The sequence below is a fragment of the Microchirus variegatus genome (assembly GCF_963457635.1).
Source record: "Microchirus variegatus genome assembly, chromosome: 6".
Taxonomy (NCBI): Eukaryota; Metazoa; Chordata; class Actinopteri; order Pleuronectiformes; family Soleidae; genus Microchirus; species Microchirus variegatus.
Genome location: NC_139807.1, coordinates 14538290 through 14557593, shown reverse-complemented (window position 1 = coordinate 14557593; position 19304 = coordinate 14538290). Strand labels below are relative to the sequence as shown.

At 41.3% G+C, this 19304-nt stretch overlaps 1 protein-coding gene across 1 annotated transcript; it reads right to left on the bottom strand.

Moving 5' to 3' along the window:
• Positions 1–248: 248 nt before the first annotated feature.
• LOC310928399 (BTB/POZ domain-containing protein KCTD16-like) lies at positions 249–14986 on the bottom strand (the record flags this gene model as incomplete). The annotated part of the gene is made up of 2 exons (XM_083890930.1): positions 249–700; positions 14164–14986. 2 exons carry the CDS (start codon positions 14984–14986, stop codon positions 249–251), a joined length of 1275 nt encoding a protein of 424 aa, XP_083747056.1.
• Positions 14987–19304: the final 4318 nt, after the last annotated feature.

Here is a 19304-nt window from a genome sequence, read left to right as displayed (position 1 = left end):
GCAGTAACCTGATTTACGCATGTGCATAACATATACAACACTGTGCATATTGGACAAATAAATGACTCACGCCGCCCTGTACTTTGAGTACTCCTCTAGTCATGCTGGCAGGGGAAGTGGCCAAAGTTTTTATTTTTACTAGTACAGTGCGTGTCTTAGAGCATGAGGTCTATTGCCAATGCAGTCAATAATCTTAACTGAATATAACTCAACATTCTCTTCGTTTCCTTTCTTCACACGCTTCACACTTAGAGACGATACTTTCTCAGGAGATCCGATTGCCACATATACTTCCTCTCTGGAAAGCGATCAGGAATTCTTATACGCTGGAAGTCCTGGATGCATTTCTCCAGCTCCTGCTGCGGCGTCATCTTCTCCTTATTAGATTTTCTCTTTGCGGCCTCTCGATCTCGGACCCCGAAGGTTCTCATGCGGAGCATGTCAGTTTTGCGGCGCATCTCTGCCTGCTGCATCATGTGACTTGGTCCTTTAGGCATAGGGCGGTCCAGCGTTTGGATGTTGGTCTGCCGTCTCACCGGGCCGCGGATCACGGTCCCTTGAGGGGAACTTGCCTCCGACTGGGTCTCAGAACAGGATGTTGAGAGGTCATTTAGGGAAGTGCCGCTTTCACCCTCGCGCTCACTTTTGTGGCTCTTGCAGCAGCAGTCGCAGTGAGAGGACGACCACCTTGAGGGCCCACCTGGGAAACACACACAAAAACACACTTATCTAGTTGTATGCACAAAAACACCACACAAATATGACTGCTGTGCTGGCCTTCTTATGCTGAGGTCAGACTCTACAGTATAGTGTGTCATAGTGGATGACAAGCAAGGATAGATCTGGGATCGTTGCTCTGCCTTCTACAATGTGTTTTGTGTACAAATAAAATGATAAAGCACAGTCCCTCATGTTTGAGAAGTTGATGGTCCAGCCTGTCCACTGAAAGGGATAGTTTGGATTTTGAACATTAAGTTGTATGACACAGACCCCAGGAGTAGAGTGTATGCATCATTGTTAAATCATTTAAAGAGGCTCCGGTTTGGAGCTCTTGCCCCGGTTCAGAGCCGAGAAACTTAGCTCTAGTAGAGAGTTTGGGTCGCGGTTGTGTCAAATGGCTGCGCGGCGTAGTGATATGGGCCAGATAGTGCCAAAGTGTTCTGACATACAGTTGGGCAGAGGTTGTATTGCGCAAACATGTTAACATAACCCATGCAGGCATGTTTGTGGTTTAAAACCTGTTAGTTATGTGTCTAAATTCTGTACCAGAAGTACTTTTCTCAACAATATATCCGAACCGGAGCCTCGTTAAATGATTTAACAACGTTGCATCCACTCTACTCCTGGGGTCTGTGTCAACTGTACAACTTAATATTCAGAAATCCAAACTATCCCTTGAGGGCAACAAACACACAGCAGTTCAGACGCCATTGTGAGTTCACCATCTTCTTCAGGGGTGTTTTGTATAAGCTCATGTTCCAGAATGTTCCAGTACCTTCAGGTCAGGTACCACCATGTAGTCTTTGGTGTCTGTCAGTCATGTCATGGCAAACATGTAAACTCTTAGAAATAAGGGTTCCAAAAGGGTCCTTCTACAAGGGTTCTTGGTGGATCTCTTATAAAAAAAAGGTTCTACCTGGAGCCAAAAAGGGTTCTCCTATGAGGACAAGCCGAAGAACCTCATATGGTTCTACTTAGCACTTTTATTTCTAAGAGTGTATGGCTCTGCAATTGTTGAATGTCATACAGTGACCATCATCATCATCATCATCATCAACAACAACAGACCAAGAAAAAATCTCAGCATTGGCTCCCTGTGTATTTTAAAATAAAATTGCATTATTCTTTTTAAGTCTTAATGGCATGGCACCTTCTTATCTGACAGAGCCTTTTAGGCTTCAGAGCTCTGACATCATGATCAACTACTTTTAAATACACATGCCAAGATCACAGCTATAAAACAGGTTTGATAGAAGCGTTTCTGTGGTGACCCCCAAGCTGCGGAACAACCTACCTTGGCTTTCAGCTCTACTTGAGCTTGTAGGTTATTTTAAATGTACTTCTTATAATGTATTTATCTTAGCACATATATTTTTTTTCTGATTTACTTGTTAATATTTAATATAAATTTGTACACAGCACTTCTATCAACTAATGTTTCTTCCTGTAAACGGCCATCTGTGTGTGGTGACAGATTCCACCACTAAACAAAAGAAACAGTTGCACAAATCAAGCAAATGCTGTTGCAGCAGTTTCAATGTCATACATATATCTTTAAATTAAAATCAGATGCCTGCATGTGGGTGGCTATCAGCATAGACATTTAAAATTTGAAGGAGGATGGTGGTATGTGCCTATTGCCTCGTCTTATAAGTCGAACCCAATGACATAGTGCAGTTCACTGTGTCTCCCTAAAAGACCTTTAACATTTCCCAAGGCAACACTTGTCAGGACACAAGGCAATCCACTTTGCCATCGTAGTTTCTTATTCCAAATGTAACCTGCCGACCAAGGAGGTGCTGCAGTATTTTTCTTTTTTTTTTTTCGGATCACTCAGTCAAACAAGAATACAAATTTGCTTTCTGCCTTTAGGGAGACATTAAGGTCAGAAAAAGCAAGGTAGACGCAAAAAAAATAAATCTCGGGTAGTAACAGAACCAGGTCAGTGAAGAGTGGAGTGAATAGATGTACCTGCAGACCCTGCAGGTGTCCTGACCTCCTGTCACAGAGTACTGGAGCAGTGAACCAAGTACAAGCAGAAGACTTTAATGGCCTGCGCCTATTTCTTATCTCATCTCATGTCCTCCTCCTTCACTGCTAATTAGGAAGCAGGAGTTCTGTACTGCACTGTGACGTGTTCAAGGAAAGACAATACGGAAAAAAAAGTCGCTGTTTTATTTGCAAAAATATTCTTAAACTTGTCTTATTAGGATGAACAAACAGGTAGGAAAAACACCTGCTCCCTGTTGAAAACGTCTTTGTTTGCTATAGTATAAACCAGGGGTCAGGAACGTATGGCTCGGGAGCCAGGTGTGGCTCTTTTGATGATTGCATCTGGCTCGCAGATTTATTCAGATAAAACATAAATTATTAAATATTATCACTTGTTTTAATCCATCCATCGATTTTCCACTGCTCATGTCCTGTTCAGGGCTGCAGTTGGCTGCAGGAGCAATTGTCCATTATTTTAATTGGATGATAATAGCCTACGTTGGCTGTTGCTGGGTAAACAGGTAAACGCCCCCTTTTGAATCAGTCTGCTCGGTCATTAGCTCAAAGCTAACCCTTCGACGAAGAAGATGGCGAAAAGAAAAAAAGATGATAAGTATCGTACATTTCAGGATGAATGGACTGAAGAATTCGCCTTTGTGGAGAGAGCAGGTTCTGCAGTGTGCCTAATTTGCAATGACAAAATTGGATCGATGAAACAGTCGAATGTAAAGCGGCACTTCGACACACGCCATGCTACCTTTGCATCGAAATACCCTGTGGGAGACAGCAGGACGAAAGCGTGCCAAGAGCTACTGAGCAGGGTGCAAGCTTATTATACTCACATTTAGTTGAATTCAGTCTTAAAATATATTATATGGCTCTCACTGAAATACATTTCCAAATATTTTGCTTTCATGGCTCTCTGAGTCAATAAGGTTCCCGACCCCTGGTATAAACAGTGGTGTATGAGAAGAAGAAAATACTTGGCACACAAATGCTAAAAACCTCTTAATAGCTTTTCCCAATGTAATGATACACAGTCAATATCTCAGAGGGAACAATCATTTGTCCATTACCTCCATCTAGTGCATGCACTGGTTTATACTGAACAGAGTTAAAGGGGGATTTTAACCTCTCTGTGCACACTGTAATAACGACCTTATCTCTGGTGTGATGATTGCATTGGGCTGATAGTGAGAGACTCACTAACAGCATTTTAATGGCTAATCCATGGGAAAAGAGGCCAATCAGTGCACCAATTTCCCCACACAGAAAATGAATCTAGCTGGAACGGCACAAGGCAAATGGATGCAGGCGCTTTAGAGCGGGAGGGAGGGAGGCTGTGAATTGTTTCTAAATGGCTGGATGCTGTTGTCCAGAGGGGCAACCCGTTTAAGAAACTAGCCAACACCCAATGATAGCGTCATAACATTCTCAGGCTATGCAGGAGGATGAATTGAACGAAAGGCACTGACTGACAGGCTGAGAAGCACCTGGGCTTTCAATTTGCAATTTTGCCAACCTTGACATGAGACTATATACGATACTACATACAGAGCAATTTGATCTCAAGTGGGACGGACTAGTAAAATAATAGCATAATAACCTATAAACAACTTTTTTTCTCCCTTTGGTTGCTGTTCAAAAATTATTATGACCTAGACATTTCCTGGGAAAAATAAATCTAATTTCAAGAATATTATGCTTAATCTCCCATTTACACATGTGTACAATCTATGGTTAGATTTTAATTATAATGTCAATTTTCACAAATTCGTCCTGGGGGCCGGATTGGACCCTCAGGTAGGGCCTATTCTGGCCCGTGGGCAGTACGTTTGGCACCCTTGCTATAAAATTAAGTCAGTTTGATTATTTATTCTATAGAAAAATGAATCTTCCCATCACTTGATTTTTAAAGATATTCCTGAAGAGTTAATGAGTTCCCATTTAGATGAAAATAGGCAGATTTTAAATCATGGCAGATTTGAGTAGACACTGGTGTGATCGACAGCTGGTTTTCTTCCAGGAGTGTGGATGCAGGTGACATCCGTGAATTTCCATTTGCAAAACCTCAACGTGGCTCTGTCCAAATTATCAATCTGAAGGTTTCACAATGAGAGTTCAGAATCTTAGGGGTGACTTCAAAGTTTGACTTGAATGAATGAATTAATCCAGCTCTGATGGCCCTGTCAGAGCCAGGAAACCGCTAAGACCCGGTCCTTCTGCGGTGCACATGAACAACTGGCCGTGCATAACACACTTTGCTGTCTTTTCAGGGAAGCCATCGATTGCGTTGTGTTTTTCCTCAGATCTATACGGTCTCTCTGAGAGATCATATTCCAACCACATTAAGAGACTGGAGCTGCCTCCTCAGACCAGACTCAAGCTGTATCTGACTGTATCTGCACTGAATAACACAGGGAGGGTCGAGTTCTGTGCCCTAGCAGGCAGGCCCTGTGTCACATGGGGTTTCCTGAAACCTCCTCCATGTTTGTCCTCGTGCCCAAAAAGTCTGTTTTATGTTAATTCAACTGGTTATTAGATAATATAATATATAGTAGCACGTGGATAGTGTAGTGGTTAGCACTCTTGCCCGAGTTTGTGACCTGATCGGAACAAGAGCCTTTCTCCATGGAGTTTGCATGTTCTCTCTGTGAGTGTGTGGGTTTTCTCCAGTTTCCTCCCACAGTCCAAAAACATGCAATATCGGGAATAGTAAATTGGACACTCTAAATTAGGTGTGGGGTGGTTGTTTGTCTGTGTATGTGGCCCTGGGATGGACTGGCAAACTGTCCGGGGTGTACCCTCTCTGACAGCTGAGATTGGCACATATCTCCCCATGATCCTCATGTGGAGGATAAAGCAGTAGACAATGGATAGATGGGTAAAGTAGCAGGAGAACATGAAACCTGTGAGCAGTGACAAACTCAAACACCACTGAGTTTCTTGGCAGACACTAGTGGGTTCAACGCTGACTCATTATTGTGTGTCTGATGATTCGTTGTTTTTAAGGAAAAAGCAGTTCTGTGCTTTTCAGACATGTAACCTGAGAGAGGCTTGGCAGAGAGTTGGGAGACAAAACAAATAAACAAAAACAAACAATCAGCAGTTTCATGTTATTACCGTATTATTGCACAGAAAGGCCATAACACAAGTTAGTTCTGTATGCAGACCTGCATGCCCTGCAGCTGTCCGCCTCTCATATTTGAATGTCTACAGTGACTTGAACTGTGCCCATAATCTGAATAAATCAAATAAGTTTTGAAGTCAAAGCAGCATTTTATATACACAGGATGTCTGCTCCAGACACAAAGTGTCTGAATATCTCAAATAAACATGTCTGCATTATTATTTGCTTCCATTACCTGCTTCTCATTTGTCCAAATGTGTGTGTTCCTAAAACACCACTTTTTGCAAATGAGATGGAAATAATAAAGTAGCATTGGTTCAGCACACCAATCAGAGGTCTGTTCACTCTTAGAAATAAGGGTTCCAAAAGTGTCCTTCTACAAGGGCTGACATTCTACTTGGAACTGTTTGCTTCTGAAACAGCAAATTCTTTTTTTATAAAGGTGGAACCATTATGAAAAGGTTCTACCTGGAGCCAAAAAGGGTTCTCCTATGAGAACAAGCCGAAGAACCTTATATGGTTCTACTTAGCACTTTTATTTCTAAGAGTGTAGATGCAAAGCAAGAAGTCCTCAACAATAAAAATGTGAATCTCCACCTCCTTATGGTCAGACTTCAGGACGATTTATTGCTGGACAGGGAATTACAGTGCGAGTACTGTGGACTGATGCCAAGTGCCTCTGCTGTTGTTGAGGTCTGTCCTTTTAGCCTACATGTTTATATTGTTCATTTAGGTATTTACTGTATGTTGAAGTGTCTTATGTATTTTACTCTGCTTCTATTGCCACGTCAATGAAGACTTCTCAGTTGATTAGATGTATTACACACTGAAGAATAGCCCTATCAAACTATTGGAGGGGCTTAAATGTTCAGTATCAGATCATCACATTAATTTATTTTATTTTTAAGAGAGATAATAAAGTAAAGTGCACAAGTATACAAGATCCTTAATGTTTTTTCATGATGGTCCATAAAAACACCTTTGAAGGTGTTTAAAGAAGGCAGTGTCATAGTGTTTTGCAGCTCATTCCATACCCATTGTGCATAGAAGGAGGAAAAGCAGTTTTAACAAATTCAGAGTTTATTCTTGAACATATTAGGAAAAGTCGAGCGTTAGACCTGGTGCTTTAGTGGCTGATGCCATATGATAAGAGGCTAGAAGTTTATCTAACAAGACCTTGATAGTAAAAAATCAGCATATGCATTTTCCTCCTCTGGTTAACAGACAACCAAACCTACAGATTCATACAAAATACAATGGCGAGTGCATGAACCAGCATTTATGACAATATACAGAGTCCAGTTTCTGAAGGAGAGATTAAGCTGCATGCATGCAAATCCCATCACCATAATAATGAGCACTGTACAATTCTCTTTCTTGCCTCTAGGGGAAAACATTTCTTCAAACGATATCAAGCCATATGCTGAGATATTTGTAGGAAATGACTTTCTGTACACTAGTGCAGTGCCCGTAGGAAGTATGTATTCCTATAGTGGGAGCTGAAGAAGATTGTTCAGTTATGGCCAAATGAGGCTGTGTGTGAAGGTTGGATGTACAAATGTGTACTATTGTGTAGTGTTAATATGACATGGATGTACATTGAGATATAAAGAGACAGAGAAAGTGTTATTTTAAGAAAAAGAAAATGATGTGTGCATTGAGAAGATGCAGTAGGTAGTAGTATGAAGAGAGCAGTATGCGACCTGTAGAACTGCGTTGTGGCCACATCCATGCATTTAAAATCACTCGTGGTAAAACTATGTTTTGTCACAAGAAAATACTCATCACTCCTTAAAGTTATGAGCTTGTACACAATGTCTGTACAAAAAATACATGTTTTTTGACACACTGTTTGCGGGGGGGGGGGGGGGGGGGGGGCTGTGCTTACTATGAAAGACAATCCTGACAGCGCCCCTGCCTGGTGTAGGGTGATAAGTCAACGAAAATTAAAGTTATTCCAACAAACGAAAATCAAGGATGCAGACCATCAGTCAGCAAGATATGCCTGTCAGACACACACACAGACACAACTTGCTTAATAGATATATGGACCATCCACTGTTAAAAAAGAGAAATCAGCTGTATGTATTGGAGCATTGTGGAGTCAAAGTTATGTACTTGGTTTTTCTTGAATTCACAGTCAATCATAATTTTATCAGCGAGTGCTGCAGTGTTTTAAAAATGTATTAGTGAAAAGCCAGAGTTGATTGTGCAGCCAGGTTTAGTTTTATTATGCAGTAGAATCCACTTCTACAACTTTTTGTGGTCTTTTCTTTGTGTTTTTCAGCCACAGTCCAGCTGTATACGCCTCCATTTTCAAAAAAAATGTTTTGAAGTTTATATTATGTATTATATTATTATATTATATATTACATTATTATGTGTAGTTTGTATTTAAATGTTTCATACTACAGCTTGAACCCTTTAACACAGAGTGTATCGCAGGCGACTCATTTACGCACTTTGCATTACCGGAATTAATCGACGGTTTGTGCTATCGGAAAAATTCCAGTGGTCTCTGAAAGCTGAAAAATCAAAGCCAACACATGGATATCAAGATAATTTCACTGTCACCGATGCAGGAAGCTGGTGACTCAGCATCTTTTTCACCAGAGAGGAAAGAGTTGGAAAAACACCTGTACATATTTTTCAACTTTTGGCCTGTTTTTGAACATTGAGACAAAAACTGAAACAAAATATGTGTAAATATGTGTTATGCTGTTCAAATGTCACATATAACACGCAAAATCTGGAATTACCTTTTTGTTTATCTTCATTTTAAATTATTACACTATTTTAACATGCAGTAAATTCTAAATAGCTGCCAGATATCCCAACAAATGGACAGTAGCACATTTTCTGGCCCTTTTATGGTTAAAATAAGCAAAAGAAAATCCCAGACAGATATTTTGAGGCTTAGGTGTTACCGCGTTAAGCTCATCTGAGTGGAGATGCTCTGATATGAGACACTGGTCTTTCATTCTGCAGCTCCTATATCCAGCTCCACAAATATTTTTTTGTTTTTCCCTTTGCCTGTGCCTCAGGAAGAGTGTAGTTTACATGCTTGTTAGCTCACAAATTAGGCCAATGTGTCCTTGCAGCAGAAAATGTCTTGCCTTGCAAGGCCAGTGACTGCCCTTACAGGAAGAAGAAAATCCATTTCAACATTTCAAGATTGTCCCATCTGCTGTAAAAGTATCACTTGCAGCCTTACTGATGTCTTCAGCCACCTTCCAGCCAAATATAAAATTGTCTCTAATATTTATTTGAATTTGTCAGTATCAGCTACCTCCACCTCGCCAGCGCACTGTGCCAAAACAACCGTCATTCACCGCAGGCTGAGAAACACCTGGGGAGGGGTAAGTCCGGGTAAACCATGCAGCTTCCCAAGGACACAGAGCATCTCTTCGTCACTCAAAAACTGCCTCGACCCAAATTATCAAAGAATGACAGCCTCACTGGGTGAAAGTTAATGACAAGCCGCTGCCGTCCCCTCCCACAGTCAGAGGGTGACTGCCCACTGAGAGAGAGAGAGATATACAAGTAACGCAGACAGATTGAAATGTCTATATCGGCCTCTCCCTGTAGGCTTGTCCCCTGACCCAGTACCATACCCCTTCACTGCACAACAAATGATGAAGCAAGATGAGGCGGGGAGAGAGCGGGAAGACATCACTGAGATCTTGTCAACACCTCAATGTTGTCTGGAGGAGACTGGATGAAAGAAGGGGGACAATTCCTTGTCCCTCTCCCAGACAAGGAGGACTTTCAGAGAGCAGCGGCAGGTAATATAAGTAAAAGTACTTTCAGAAACACTAGATTAGGTAATTTATATTCACCATTGACTAGCATGCATAGAAGTAGCATAGTAGCCCTTTATTAGTAATCATTAAGCATGTATTAGCACCTTATTCTACCTCTATTACAACATAAATGAAGATTTTTCCAACATAAGGTATTAATATGTGCTTAATATTTACTAATAAAGGGCTAGTATGCTACTTGCATGCATGTTAGTAAGCACCTTGTTAATAATGGTGAATATGTGTTCCCTAATCTAAAGCGTTACCCTATACTTTCACACTCAAATGCTCTGATTTTCCACAAATAATCCACTGATTAATCTCTTCCAACACTGTTTTTGCATTTCTTCCAATTCCAGCCTATACAAAATAACGACAATCAATCAAAATCATATAAACAACTTTTTGATGGATTATATCTGCAACTGCTGATGTGATGCACCAGCTTGTTTCGGTAGTGTCTGTGCATTCTTTATTTTTTATTCTTGATCATTTATTTCTAGTCTGCATTACAAGTTCCATGTGCTGCAGAACAGGGACCTGCATGAATACCAGTTTAACTAACCTTTACAGTTTAACTTTAAAATCTAATGAAAAAGGGCAATTTAATACTGTGCAAGACTTACTGAGATTACAACAGATCTTTGGGACAAATCTACATAATCCCACATTCAATAGAAGCCATGAACCTTCAAACAGAGCTTAGAAAATGAAGAAAAAAAGGTGCAGTCGGTGCCTCGGAGAAGCTTCCCTTTCAGAGGATCGCCTCGTCTTTAGAAAACACTTAGCTCTGCCCACAACGTGAGGAGTTTCACCATCCAGGCTGCCATTAAGTGTCTCTGGGGGGGGAGACGGTGTTAGATGTCAGATGGTAAGAGCTGTTATACCTGTTCTCCCACAGCAGCACGGCGCAAAAAGAAACAGGGCCACAAGTTACTCTACTTAAATATTGTACACATTTTAAGAGTCTTCTTTTTTAAATTAACATGATGCGAGTTTTAAATGCTTCATGATAAGATTCATTGCACGAGTTCCACGTTTCAGAATGCTCGAGATGGGCAATCCATCAAAGTCTGTGCAGTTCCTTGTCAAAATTGCCTTATCATCACTCAGTAATGAGGCAGGGGAGTACTGTGGAAACTCTCTTTGTTGGTGTGTTCAAGGACACTGGAACATATCTGTGAGTCAGCAGCCAGACACAGTATGTGGTTATACATACACTATGAAGTATTGAAGTAGCTTGATTTAGAAAACAATCAGCAGCAGCAGCAAAGTGTTTATAGTAAATGAGCTAAAACATGGAAAAAACCACCAGCGTGGTCCATCACAATTCAGAGCTCGCTGCTTCAAGGAATGATTTATTCCAGAAACTACGTTTTCCCTTTCCATCTGCACCTTTTCAATAAACCCCGATTTACTCTCAAGGTGAGTCAGATTGTCTACTTGAACTGATGTAGTGCACGGAGCAAAAGCAAACACACATGTCTGCGCTTTACCTCTGCCCAGATGCTCTTAAGGACGTATGTGAGTTATTCTTGGGGGCACATTCATCTTTCTCAAGGCACTGCCAATCCATCCAGACTCCAACCAGGCTCTCTGAGAGCCAGGAGACGGCCCAATCTCTGCCTCCATTACACCCAAGCAATTGATTACTTTCCTCCCGTCTCTCCCTGCTGTCTTGTGGCTATTGTTCAGGAGCCATTATGGCGGCACATCATCTCATTCACAGGCCAAATGAAGACTGCAGAGTTATATTAACAGAGCACAACTGACTGGCATAATCATTTTCCATCTTTACCATTTGTGTCTCTCATTTGTGACAGTTCTGCACGTCTCCGTTTTAAAATATGAGATATGAGAAACTTTCCCTGATGACTTTGGTTACGCTAGGACGCTGTGCTATAAATGATGGCTGATATTGGCTCTATTTTAAAAACGGGATTTGCGTTCTGTTAAAATATGACTTGCGTTTTATATTGCACTTAAAAATAGCTGATCATGAATCTCTCTAAATGGCACTTCCAGTGGACGATTGGAGATGAGGAAATATTTTTGGATCACAGATTGCCTTTAAATTAACCAAGACTCTCTCCTCTTTCCCCCCGAGATAATTGCCAAGAAAGAGACCATGCCCGGGCACCGACCTGGAGGTTAGAGTTGTTAATCATTTTAATAATAACATCACTGTCAATCAAAAATCGAATTTTATTATCATGCTAAACAACCGGAATTTCTGCTTGACATAAAACCTGATTGTCTTACACTGTTGACCTACATATTCTTATTCATACAAAACATCACCAAAGCTTTCATACTCTTTCTGGATTAGTGTTGACAAATGTTTCTCTCCGGCTCATTTGTTTATTTGAAGGGTGAACAAGTCATACCAGGTTAATTGTGAATTATTTATCATGGCCATCTAGTGATGAAACTCCTGTTCATGATGGATGCTCGTACACCGTGGCCTCCTGAGGGGAATGCCCTTTTGCTCAAAGAATCATTTGTTTTAGTCTGTGGAGAAACCAAGAGCAAAGCTCCAGCCAGGCAGAAGTGGGTAATCATTATAGAGAGTAAAGTGTTCACACCTTACGAAGGAACAAATTAATCCCTCTACTGTTGCTGTAGATGGAATGTTCTGTAGTATATTTTAGGAAACTCAAGTCCACACTAACACTGACAGCCAGTGGAGTATGGAGAAAACAACTGATGCACTGAACAAGAAAAGCAACAGAAATGATGCTCAGGAAGTGACAGGCTGTAAGAGTGTCTCTGACTTTGCTCACTACCAGGCTGCGTTGCTCATTTTACACTCTCAACAAACCCAGCCTGTTTGTTTGACTCCATATGTGGCTGAACAAGAGGAATGAGGGAAAAGCTCGACTGAAAACAACAAACTATACTGCACATCTGTTTCATGCCCTTTAGGCCGGAAGGTGCACTTCCATGTATTCTTAGTTTAGGACTATCTGCCCTGGGCCAGACTCTGCCCCACATTCAGAATCAGGTTACAGGATGAGTTTTAAAAGTGGATGCAGGCAGCTGTGTTGTAAAGCAAAGGCTCTTACGTCTGTCTGCTTTTGACATGTCTATCCATCATCCTGCAAAGGCCTTCATCTCATAAAGCTCACTGTCCATATATATGTGTGTTTCCCTTCACCCTCACCTTGTCTGCTCTCTTACGAAAAACCAAGTGTGAGTTTGTGTCCGAGTCTGAACACCCCAAACCTTATCCACGCCTCTCCCTCAAACTCAATGATCTTTCCTGTCTGATAGTTGCTTTAATCTATTTTTCTTCCTCGCTTCCTCGCTCCTTTTTTTCTGCATCAGTTCTTTCTCCCCATGGCCAAGCCTCATGCAACTTTTACTGTCTCATCCCTCGCGCTCAGCCGCTCTCCTCCATCTGCTCGTCTCCCTCTTCTTCACTTCTTTTCCCTCCATAAATTCCCTCTCTTTTCCTCTCCTCGTGTGCACTCCTAGTCCTCGCACTCCACAACTTTTCCCTTCCATGGTGTATACATTTCTGCTTGTTTCTTCCCTCCTCCACACCCTCCGTTTACTGCCCTTTGCACACCTTTGTGCCAGAGCCGTGTCTGTTCAGAGGCTGAAGATATGAAGAAAATATCTAGTTGAGATTTTTCTGATAAAATGTTTAAGCTTCATTTGAATATTCATTTAACACATCCTATTCCATCAAAATATGAACCTCTCTATGCAGATATTGTTTGCAATATGTATGCTATTGAAGTGACAGTAAATCAGACCCCATTATTATAAGTAGCCCATATTAACAACCATATTGATTAATCATAAGCCAAATGCATGTTATGTCCTCCTCAGCACTGCACCTCGAGTATTTACCCTCCAACTGCTTTTTCCTCAGCTCTTCAAAAAGAAGTCAGGATAATGAACAAAGTGCTTTTTAATTGGCCATATGGCGCAACTCCTCCCCGTGCAGAGTGGGATGAACCCTACTGACAACTAATTAAAGGCCTTTATTTTAATGAGTAAACAATTATGACATTGCAGTGGCATCCATGTGTGTTTTTGCTGCCCACTGTGGAATCTGAGCAATAACTCATGCTTACTTTACGCATGACGCGTGTGTGCGAGTATAGTGCAGCTTCCTTGTGACTCAACTCCCTTTTCAGCCCCTGGGCAAGAAATTTAAAGTCAGCAAATGCAAGGTATATGTGGATATTCAAGCGGGAAGGGGGTGTTGCGATGCCTCCTGGTGGTGTAACTGAGCGAGACAAAGAGTGTTTGCATGAAAATGTCAAATTTATCACCTTTCACCTTATAGGCTTCTTCATTTCTATTCAGTTCAATAAACCAAACAATATGAATATGTTTAAGGGGAGCGAGCGAGGGAGGGACTTCTTTATTATTTATGACTTTGACACCAGGTGATGTTTAAGTTTAATGTCCCTGTTGTTTAATATTATATGTGAAGGTCGGAATCTCTAATTTAATTCACATCACCCTTGAAAGTATAATATGTGGGAGTAAATCTTCACTCACGGTAGAAGATGTACTGTGCGTAATTGGACCAGAACCTGTCATCCGCGTAATGGCCGATGGGGGACGCAGTCAGGGACGAGTTGCAGGCCACAATGTGAAAGCCGCTCTCTGACAGCATGTCAAAAGCTCTCTCCAGGTGCCGGAACTTGAGGTAGAACCTGCACGAGTACCGGTCTGGCGGTCGGTCCGTGTCCCTGTTCTCGTTCAGGGCGTCTCCGAACACCTCCTTCGCCAAGCCGATCCTGCTGCTGATGAAGATCCGCGGTAACTTTTTGGCCTTAGCATCAATGAGACTCTCTCTGCCTCCGGCCGCACACGCTCCTGTCAAAGCCACCGTGATGTAGCCGTACCTCCTGTCCAGGGAGTAAGAGGAGTAAAACCTCTGGTCGCTGTCCTGAGACGCATCATCCACATCACTGTAGTTCAACTCGTCTGAGACGAGGTTTGACTCCTCAGAGGACAGAAGTTTGACCAGATCTGGCAGCTGGAAATATTCCGCCTCTCGTTTCAACCTCCCTCTCTCGGGAAAGTGATCAGGGAGAACAACTTGCTTGTCTCGAAGGTAATCCAATACATACCGGAACAGAAAGCCATCTCTGTCGATGAAATAACGTCCTTTAAAGTCCCGGGACAAGTCATTTGAAGAGCCCTTCTTATTAGAGAACAGTTTTCCAAGTAAGGAATTTGGAAAGCTTGCCAAGGTGGCGTGGCGAGTGTAATACACCTGCCCTCCCACATTCAGCTCAATAACATCTGATGGAGGGATTTGCACTGAGCTTTGCTCCTTTGCTGGCTGCGTTTTGCAGTTTTCGCTCAGTGCCATTTTTTTATCCAGATTTTGCAAGAAATCTGAGTCTGAATCACATGAGCGCACAAATGTCCCAGGAGTTCAGGATGTGGGATGCAGCTGCATGATGTGGATGCTCTCAGGTCCCAAAGCACAGTCTTGATTTAGGCTACAGTCCTCACAATTAATTGTCTAAAACACAAACAATTTCAACGCGTGCCCTAAAGTGAACCCTTCAACCCCGTGCGTAAATGTGCCCGTCCACGGTGAATCCGCTCGATGATCGCAACCAGCATCATGTTACTCGCATCCACAGCGACGGCTCACTTCAGAGAAATACAATCCCCACTTCAGTCTGAGATTCCCCTCCATGAAAATAAGTAAACACACGCTTTTTTTCCCCACGCTCAAGTTTCTGTGGAAAAGATTCGACCTCTTTTTTGTGAATAGAACTCGAGTTCACACTCATCAGTCAGACTAGAAGCGAAGAGCGTGGACGTGGATCCCTTCATGCCACTGAGCGTCGCTCCTGACAAATGGGATGCTGCTGAAACAGGAACGAAAGCGCACCCATCTCTCTCCAAACTGCTGAGAGCGGAAACGCATGGACCGAGAGAAGGTTGAGATAATGCTGCTCTGAGAGAGAGAGAGAGAGAGCGAGAGAGAGGGAGGGAGAGAATCGTCCCGTGAAGTGATGACTTACATCATCTTAAAGGAAAATGACATTTGCAGGAGATGGACAGAAAATGGACTCCATGCATTTGTGCTGATTTACAACAAATGCTGATCCGGGCGAGCAGCTGCGCAGCGGATTCAGGTCTAATGCAGTCTTAAAATCCGAGCGCTGCGGATTTGTAATTCCTTCTTCCCAGAGGCTTCTGCATTTACATGTCAATGCTCTCAGTTCACGCGCTTATCCCGAAAGAGAGAGGGAGATGAGGGCAATGCCTTGCTCAAAGGCCCATCGGCAGTGACAAAGCTGGTGATATATGGAGTAGTTTCTCCTCTTTAACTCTGTCTCTGCACAACTGCCAACATTAACATTTAATACATTTGAATAAAATTGACAGACTGAGCATGTTGGCAAAAAAACAGCATCACTTCTTTCACCCAAAACTATTTGATTTAATATGAAAATCGATCATTTCAGCATCGATTTAACTGAGTGGAATCCTCCTTCAGCACCATGGACAGATCTCAGCTCTCTGCTGCTATCCACTTTCAAATAAACAAACAGCGTCTGTTTAAAAATAAAGCCATGCACTGGTTCATACGACTTTATTTTACACTGGGATATAAATAATAATCCCTGAGTCTGTTTTTGGTAACACATACACCGTAAATTGTACTTTCTTTGCAGTCTTTAGACACAGGGGGAATTAATGAAGAAGCAACCGTCCTCAATGAGTACGACTGGGGTTTGGGACTTGTACATTATTGCCTGCTCAGTGAATTTGTCATGGAGCCATCACTGTATTCCACAGTGACACCAAAGCACTGTATGGCGGAAAATCCAGTTTGGTCAAAGTGAGAGGCAAGGCTGAATTAAAGGCTTGCATGTCATCATCTGTATATGTAGGCCACCAGCTGTTTAAGGTATATGCGAGGATGTGGGTGTCAATGAGAAAGATGCATCCAGTGGTTTGTGTTGCTCTTAATAGAAGGGACTACGTGCATTCCCATTAGATGGTTTGTTTTAGGGCTGCACAATATTTCAAAAGTGCATCATCATTATCGCTGCATCGTTAAAGATATCATATAACACATGGACTTCAGACTGTTTGTTTGTCTTCCAGCTCGTTTGTTTGTGTGTGAGATCTGGAGCCAGGTGTTTATAAATCAGAGGCCTTCATTGCTGCGACGCTGAGAGAAGGCGTTGATGATGGGAGAGCACCCTTGACTCGTGGTTTGGAGGAGGCAGCGGTCACGCTTTGCCCTGATAATTCAGTGTATATTGTGCTGGTGAAGGGTTGCTAAGCAGCCACAGGGGACTGAGTGGGATTCAAACAGTGGGGATATGGAGCAACAGTGACCATAGCAGCGCTCAGCTCAGCTTTTAATGGTTTTACAGCTTATGTCATTAATAGACTTAAGTTATATTGTGTGACAAATTGTTACCTCTACATAGGAAATGAATGAATGAATGAATGAATATGAATAGTTTTATTTCGGTTACAATATAAAATATTTTTAAAATGATATGCAATTAATCGGCAAATATTACCACAGACTTACAGTCAACATTTGCTCACAACAAAATTATAAAGAAACTCTGTAACCGAAAAAGGAATAGGCTGAAGCCGAGGCTTATTTTTGCCTATCCTGTACATTCCATAAAATTACCCAAAATATCAGAAATACAATGAAGAAGAAAAAAAACAAACAAACAAAAATTAAAAAACATGACAAAAAATATACTCTCAATTCTTATTTCTTTATCATTTCATATTTCAGTCATTTAACATTGTAGTCCTTTATTATTTTAAATAACATTGAACATCATTCTGAATACACATGTTGGGCTTGTATAATAAAATTTGGAGTTCATTACATTGGCCCTGCTCAGGGATGATTGTCCTCCCATATGTGCTATAAAGCCTGTTTCTTATTCATCCTGCTCATCCTCCCATTAGAGCCAATTTCCCTGCCGCCTGCCTTTGTTTTATTTCCTGTGTATGCACTACTCTCAGGTTAGAGTCTATCTTTTAGAAGGGATTGGATTTCACACAACTTCAGCATGAATAATGTAATGCAATACGTGTCCCCGCTGAACATGAAGTAAGAACAACCGTATGTGCTGTAATGACAGTTAAAGGCTTTAAAATTTACAGAGTCGCTTCAGCCAAAAATAAAAACAAATAATTCAGCCACAAATTGCTTTTTGCAGGTTCTCACATAATTTGCGTTCAACATAAGGACAGAACTTAAGATCCTAAATCTGAATCAGACTTGGCAAGCTGATCAGTCACTCCAAGCAGTTTAATTCTCTTTTTAAAGTGAGTTGTTAGAATGATGTATGCAGAGGGAGACACACTCTAATCATCATGTAAATTGACACATCAAATGGTTGACTCTATCCTTAGTGTATTTAATTAGCCTAACATTGTCCCACAGGCTTCATCTCTTGATCATGATTGGATGAAAACAATCATGTGACACATGCAACTGGAAGATGATAAAAGAAAGTTGTGTAATATTCACAAAATAGACAGCTTCCTGATACTAATTATACACCAATTTGTGCCTTATGCTTTATGTTAAGTTATGATTAATTGTGTTTGTTTGTTTTACAATATTAAAGTAAAATGGTCTCCCTTGGAATACTTGTCAAACACTGATGATTTTCATCCTATATGTATGGCTTAAATTAGCAAACTATTCATCATGGTTGCCTGTCATGGTCATGGCCCGAGAGGCCTATATGGTTGAACATGTGTGATCAAATTTCAAGTCAGTCACATTCAAGGTATGAGGGCCTTTGGCCTTGCTGGTTCTTGGGAAGCGTGTGTACATCATTTCCAGTTATTGGTCCAAGTGTCATGTTTCTGTCTCATTCACATTCACACAGTTCAAGCTCTGGCATAATATGATATATATGACGTTATACACTCTTCATCCTGGAATTATCCCAAAGTACATTAAAACCTGACAATATTATGGAGAAAAAAAACAACAGAATGAGCAAGCACTTGGCAACAGTGAAGAAAATAACATCTCTTTTGACGGGAAGAAACTTCCTGCAGAACCAGACTGACTATGGTTCCTGATAAAAGTGCAGACTGAACTGGCACGTCTAAAGAAACAAAATGTAGCTGTAGTTTTGACTCAGAAATGAATAGAGAAAACAGTCGTTTACTAGTCACAAATGTCACATTCCTTGTCACAAATGACCTCTCTCTGGGACAAATGCATGTTATTTGCATTATGCTGGTGAAAGATTATTATCAGAATATAGTAAGATGAAAAAGTCAAATAAAGGAAACATCCACTGCCTCCATCCTCTTGAGCTATGAATTGCAACAGTGTTTTTACTTCAAACTAAGTTACCTTGACTTTATTTGGAGCTTACTATGTTTTACAGTGTGGTATATTATGGAAGTTCTCTCTGTCTGTCTCACACTCATGAATACAAGACAGAATAACAGGAAGATAAAATGAGTGAGGATGTGGTAGAAACATGTAGGGGATCATATGAAAACCACACCCAGAATCATATATGCTAAATAATAGACAGATCATAACTATATGAAATACTTGACCTTTTTGACAGGAGATAATTTCTTCGTTTCCTTTTGTACTCACATACCGTTACAGAAAAATGTATTAAATGCACATTTTGATGCCACAAGATCAC